The sequence below is a fragment of the Helianthus annuus genome, chromosome 10, assembly GCF_002127325.2.
Source record: "Helianthus annuus cultivar XRQ/B chromosome 10, HanXRQr2.0-SUNRISE, whole genome shotgun sequence".
NCBI lineage: Eukaryota > Viridiplantae > Streptophyta > Magnoliopsida > Asterales > Asteraceae > Helianthus > Helianthus annuus.
Window position 1 is genome coordinate 166,381,387 of NC_035442.2, and position 6,571 is coordinate 166,387,957.

Genomic DNA, 6,571 nt, shown 5'->3' on the forward strand with positions numbered 1-6,571 from the left:
TGCTTCCATTTAAAAGTTTGTGTGTTTATGTCAACACTATTAAATAATAAAATTTATTGTGAGACCACCCGTGTAACACACGGGTACTTATACTAGTACGTATCTAGATAAAAATATTTTTTTTGGGTAAAGGGTTACCCCGGTGAATTTTATAAATAAAAAAAAGCACAGTTGTGCAACTGAAATGTTACACACCGAAACCTTGGCATACCAAGGTAAGAACAAAACAGCCAAACACACAAAAATAGCCAAAAAACAGCCAACTAAACAACCCAGCTCACAGAGCAACAAAACAAAGACAGGACTCTACTTTTCAGCCTGGATCGATAACCACGTTTCCACTAGGAAGCTGCCATTTCTCGAGTAATCTTCGAATACCAGGTCTCCACTTGAATTTGAATGACAAAAGGCGCAGTCTAACCGTTCGAATTATCTCACGTGCAATCACCGTCTCCGTACGCTGGTTTTTAGAGAAGAGCCTATTATTTCTTTCCTGCCAGACAAAATAAGAAGCAGCTCATAGTACCAAGCGGCTGATAATATTTTCTGGCACCTGCATGTTCGAGTTCTAATTCATCCAAGACATAATTTCGGCCCAAGTACCACTAACACTTTCCATATTCGTCCACGCCTTAATGTTATTCCAAACCGCCAAAGCAAACGAGCATTCAAAGAATAGGTGATTCCTTGAATCTCTATCATGGTAGCACAACGGACAGCACATGAGGTTTAAATTTGTAGCACTTCCTGCCTCCCAAACCGACAATCTATCTTGTGTCTTCAACTTATTCCTAAGGACAAGCCACAAATGGAACGAGTGCCTTGGGATACAATGTTTGAACCAAACCATATTAACCCATGACACTAAATTTTCACGATGCCGAATATTATTCCAAACCTCCCAAGAAGAGAAATGGCGAGAATTGCCATCAAGGTCCTTCCATATCAGCCGATCCTGCCTATCAAGAAAAATAGGAACCTGGATATTGATTAGAACTGGGAATAAATCATACCAAGCAATCGGCCATTTCCATTCCCCACTATGCGAAACCAACTCAGCAACCGAAGACTGAAGATGAAAACCAGCATTAGAGATGCGTCTCGGGCTAATAAAACTACTCAACGGACATTGATCACACCACATATCACTCCATATGTTTGTTTGAGCCCCATTGTCAATAGAAGACCACAAATTAGGCCGGATTAAGCTTCGTATTGCGAGAAGCTTCCTCCAACCCCAAGTCATACGACCACGGCTCGGAACCTCCCAAAAACTCCTACCTTTCAGCTTATACATGTGGATCCACTGAACCCAAAGCGATTTTCTGTTAGTAAGGATACTCCAGATATGCGTGTATAGAAGAGCTTTGTTAACATCAGAAATACATCTAACACCCAATCCCCCTTCGTACTTGGGTAAGCAGACAACCTTCCATGCCACTTTAGCCTTAACCGACTGATGGTTAGAACCAGACCAAAGGAAAGCATGCATACATCGTTCAAGATCATTAACAACTTTAGTTGGTAACATAAAAACAGTAGCCCAATAAATATGCATTGCAGATAGAACAGAGTTGACCAACTGAAGTCTACCAGCAAATGATAAAGATCTCGTCATCCAGTTATCAATCTTCTTCCCCATTTTATCAACTAAAATTTTGCAGTCTTTGTAAGCGAGCTTCGTTGATATTAGTGGCACTCCCAAATAGCGAACCGGAAGTGATCCCTCTTGGAAAGGCATAATATGGAGGAGTTCCTGTCTAATAGGACGAGGAACATTGCCAAAGTAAACGGTACTTTTCGGCAAACTTGGAACTAAACCCGATACACTTGTGAACATCTGAAGAGTGTCTCGAAGAATTCTAACCGACGCCACATCCCCATTAGCAAATAAAAATAGATCATCAGCAAACGAAACGTTAATAATCTTCTGCTTTTTGTAATAAAGATGAAACCGAAACGCATTGCTAGAGTAGGCAGCCTTCTTCAATAACAACGTGAGAACCTCCATGACAAGAGTAAATAGATAAGGGGATATAGGGTCACCTTGCCTGAGCCCTCTTTTACCCTTGAAATACCCATACATGTTACCATTAATGCTCAGCGAATAAGAGACATTCGTAACACAAACCATGATCCATTTAACCATCTTTTGGTGGAACCCAAACGCATGCAGAACATCCTCAAGAAATGACCAGCTCACAATATCATAGGCCTTTTGAATATCAATTTTAAACGCACACCTGGGCGGCCCTATGTTTAAGTGATAATTGTGCATAAGCTCCTGGGTAAGAAGAATATTATCTGTGATTTTCCTACCCGGGACAAAGGCAGACTGATTAATGTCAACAAGATAATCCAAACTACCTTTAATTCTGTCAGTGAGAATTTTACTAATACACTTATAAATAACGTTGCAGCAGGATATCGGCCTATAATCCAACACTGAATTCGGGGATGGATTTTTCGACACCAGTGCAATGATAGTGTGATTAATTTGTTGAAGCATCTTCCCATTATCAAAAAAATCCAGAACCGCTTTCGTAACTTCATCACCCACAATATCCCAAGAGTTTTTGAAGAACGCAGAAGTGTAGCCATCCGGCCCCGGGGCTTTATTTTCACCTATGGAGAACATAGCACTTTTAACCTCTTCTCGAGTAACCTGCCGAATCATATGGCTAGCAACATTCGTGTCAAGAACGTTAGCAAATAAATCATGATTCACCAGCTTGGTAACTTGGTCCTGGGTACCCAAAAAATCCGAGTAGTGCGAGACCAAGACACCAAAAACATCATTCCCATTAAACCAGTTCCCATGAACATCTTGAATACTATGAATCTTATTACATGCATTCCTCATTTTAACACAATTATGAAAGAATTTCGTATTCGAGTCACCTGCTGCTAGCCATTCAGCCTTGGATTTTTGCTTTAGAAAACATTCCTCGTCATATGACACGGTATTGAATTCCTGGATACAACTAGCTTCAGATTCTCGAAGAGCCAGGTCCAATGGGTTGGCGTCTATAGCCTTTTGGATAGCATCCAACTTCGCTCTAAGCTCCTTAACTCGGTTATGCAGATTACCCTGAACAAACAGAAGACGTCTCAAATGAGACTTGAGAGCCGACAACTTCTTAACCACCGAGAACATAGTTTTACCCGGGATCACCTTTGCCCACTCCTTGGCAACACAAGGAATAAAACCCTCCTTACTTGCTAAAAAGTTAGCAAATTTGAAAGGTTTAGGCCGATTATGCTTGAACGGCGACAAATGAAGAATGCATGGCGAATGGTCCGAGACCCGATAAGGATGGAAAAGGACATAAGCATCTGGAAACAAATCTAGGAACTGTGTGTTACTCATAACTCTGTCAATTTTCTTTAACACCCCTATACCATTTTTCGGCTTTTGGTTCCACGTGTACCGCAACCCATGACTTTTAACATCAGAGAGTTGATTATGTTGCACACAATTATAAAACTCCCTCATCCCTGCCGGAATAGTAGATGGCCCAACTAAGTAATCATCCATTGAAAGAGCCGAATTAAAGTCCCCTAGCACCACCCACGGTCTGTCCTGAATGAAACACTTGTGCTTACATAGGTCATCCCAGAGAGCCCTTCTATCTTGGTATTTATTTTCAGCATAAACAAACGAGCAGAAAAGGACTTTATTATCAGATTTTATACGAATTTGCACATGTAAAACCTGATCCGATTGGGCTATCACCATAAGATCCAACAAATCCTTGTTCCAGCCAACAATGATCCGAGTACCTCTAGAACAGCAGCTACCGTTTGAGGTCCAATCCCACAACCTAAACACCCCTTTACAGATTCTATCAAGATTATTGACATTAACATGAGATTCCAACACAGCACACACCTGAAGCCGATTTTCAGAGACAAGTTGACGAACCTCTCTTTGTTTCAGGGGAAGGTTCAATCCCTTTATATTCCAGACTCCAATGCTACCCATGGACACCAGCTTGGCCGGGAGTGCTTGCCCCCTCAGATTTTTTGTCATTAGTACCAGCACACATAAACTCTGAAATCTCAGTTGTGTTTTGCTTTACAAATTCATCAACTAATGAACTATTCTCCTTACTATTACTCGTACTTGGATCCCCATCAGCCATTTGATCCAGAACTGAAAAAGAGTTCTTTAAATTCAGGTTACTATTGTTAGCTCCCTGACTTGCCTTAGCCATGTGTCGTTCCCCTTCAACACTTTTTGTTCCGGATGGCCCAGACCCCGCTTGGCTGCTCTTTTGTCTATAAACAACTTTAGGCTTTTGCTTCTTTTGAGGAAATCCATGCCTTGCAGCTTTCCTTTTATCGGTTACGAACCCCTCATCATCGGTTGTAACTTGTTTAGGCTTCATAGTTGCTGATTTAGGACACTTAGCATCCGAATGGCCAAACAAACAACAAGCCGCACACCTATGAGGTTTCCATTCATATTCAACGTTAACTTTTTCCATCAGATAACCTTCTTCATCCAACTTAGGGATAGCAATAACAATGTGTTCTTTCAATTCATTATCTACCGATATCTCAATCATAGCACGAGCAAAGCTCGTTCTGCCCCAATTTTCAGCACACATATCAGCCGTGTAAGCATCTAGTCTTTTCGGAACCCCTAGCTTCGACGCTAATAAACTCAGACCCTCATCAGTATAAACTGCAAGGGGAACATTATGTAACTTAATCCACACAGGCACCGTTTTAATCCCATCCTTTTTCAAACTTACCGAGGGAGTCCAAATATTCAGGAATAAGGGGATTTTCCTTATAAGCCATGGTCCACTTTCTAAAACACTTAACATACCTTCTTTGGTGTCGAACTTGAAAAAGAAAAAGCCACCCGCATTCATCATGAGTTTTGTAAACCCAAACTTCGCCCAAACATTCTTTGCATAATATTCCACAACCGGAAACGGCAACCTGCTGCCCAAGAAGTAGCCGTACAAAACATTTTCAAGTTTATCCTGGGCCTTCTTGACCACATCTTTCGGAATAACCACATCCGCGTCATCTCTTGTTTCCAGCGGCTTCATAAGTACGAAGTTAATCTCTCTCTTGTTCCGGACAGAAGACTGAAGCTTGTCTGCATAGGAGACTGGCATTGACGGCTCAGCATGCTGATCATTCTGGCTATCAGCTATGCTAGAAACAGGCTGAACTGGAACTGTGATCTTCTGTAACTCATCAATAACGTTAATGATCTTAGGATCTTTCTGCACCACGCCCCGACGAGGAAGCAAAGGATTCCCATCAATCTTTAACGGCTTACTAAACAGAGACGATTTATCACGCAAATCCTGAATATTCATAGAACCCTTTGAGGAAATAAAGACATCCTCATGCAACTTTTCCGAGAACGATTGAAACCCTAAGTTCTCCAAACCCTCATCACGATTATAATCCATATCCAAGGACGTAGAAAATAACCAGATGGCTTAAGCATGCAATACAAACGAACAGAAAAAAAACAACACCCTCAGCGATTGAAGTAACAAAACCCTAGCCGAAAACAAGAAACGAAAACCCTAATATCAACTTCAAAAGATTAGAAACCAGGGTAGAAGTCTAGAAACCTTACTCAGAAGGATCGACAACACCTCAATCCCTAACCCAGATCAATCAAAATTAGGATTGAAAATCAAGAAACTAGGGTTTTTAGGTTAGTCGCCAAAATCGCCTAGGAGACCAGAGAAAAGCCATGCAGAAATCATATCTAGATAAAAATATTCAATAACAAATAAGATTATAATTCTATAATCTAACAAATATAAAGGACATTAACAGTGAAATACAATAATTTAAACATAAGGTACGTATTACTTCCTTAAAGGTTTACAAGTGTCAAAGTAAAAGGTTTTAGAAATGTTTTTTATTGTGGTTTTTATTTTACTATTTTAAAAATAAATCTTTTTATAACAATTTTTATACTAAAATTCTATAATCATAAAATCTTTTATAACAATTTTTATACTAAAATTACGTTTAAACATATTATATTTTTTTCTTATAACTATTAAGATACAATTTTTTATAAAATTCTAAATGTATCATTATGATATGCTTAAAACCGAGTTGTGAATAATAATTTGGAAATTACAAGTTTTGTCCTTTATCTTTATACCACTTTTCAGGTCGTGTCCTTTTTAACGAATGTTGACAGGTGGTGTCCTTTACTAGCTATTTTGTTGCAAGTTTAGTCATTTACACCCAACCCAGTTAAAAAACCCTGTTAATTGTTGACATCCGGTGTCCTTTACTAGGTATTTTGTTCCAAGTTTAGTCCTTTACCTAGGTATTTTGTTGCAAGTTTAGTTCTTTACACCCAACAATTAACAGGGTTTTTTAACTGGGTTGGGTGTAAAGCTATAAACTTGCAACAAAATACCTAGTAAAGGACACCGCCTGTCAACATTCGTTAAAAAGGACACCGCCTGAAAAATGGTATAAAGATAAAGGACAAAACTTATAATTTTAGCAAAATAATATAATGTTTTATAAATTTCGAATATTTGTTACGGCGTGTTTATTATTATCCAGA

General features: G+C 39.4%; 1 protein-coding gene across 1 annotated transcript; it reads right to left on the reverse strand.

The window, feature by feature from the left end:
• Positions 1-313: 313 nt before the first annotated feature.
• LOC110883218 lies at positions 314-5,438 on the reverse strand. The gene is made up of 3 exons (XM_022131026.1): positions 3,982-5,438; positions 611-3,845; positions 314-493 (listed from the first exon to the last, which is right to left on the reverse strand). Exons 1-3 carry the CDS (start codon positions 5,436-5,438, stop codon positions 314-316), a joined length of 4,872 nt encoding a protein of 1,623 aa, XP_021986718.1.
• Between the last annotated feature and the right edge of the window lie 1,133 nt (positions 5,439-6,571).

Excerpts from the sequence above, each read along its gene's own strand:
- LOC110883218 (XM_022131026.1), bottom strand. The coding sequence starts at position 5,438 with ATGGATTATAATCGTGATGAGGGTTTGGAGAACTTAGGGTTTCAATCG. Across the intron at positions 3,846-3,981 it reads GGCCAAGCTGGTGTCCATGG|AATCTGTAAAGGGGTGTTTA; the intron begins GTAGCATTGGAG and ends TAATCTTGATAG. Across the intron at positions 494-610 it reads CGTGGACGAATATGGAAAGT|GAAAGAAATAATAGGCTCTT; the intron begins GTTAGTGGTACT and ends TTTGTCTGGCAG.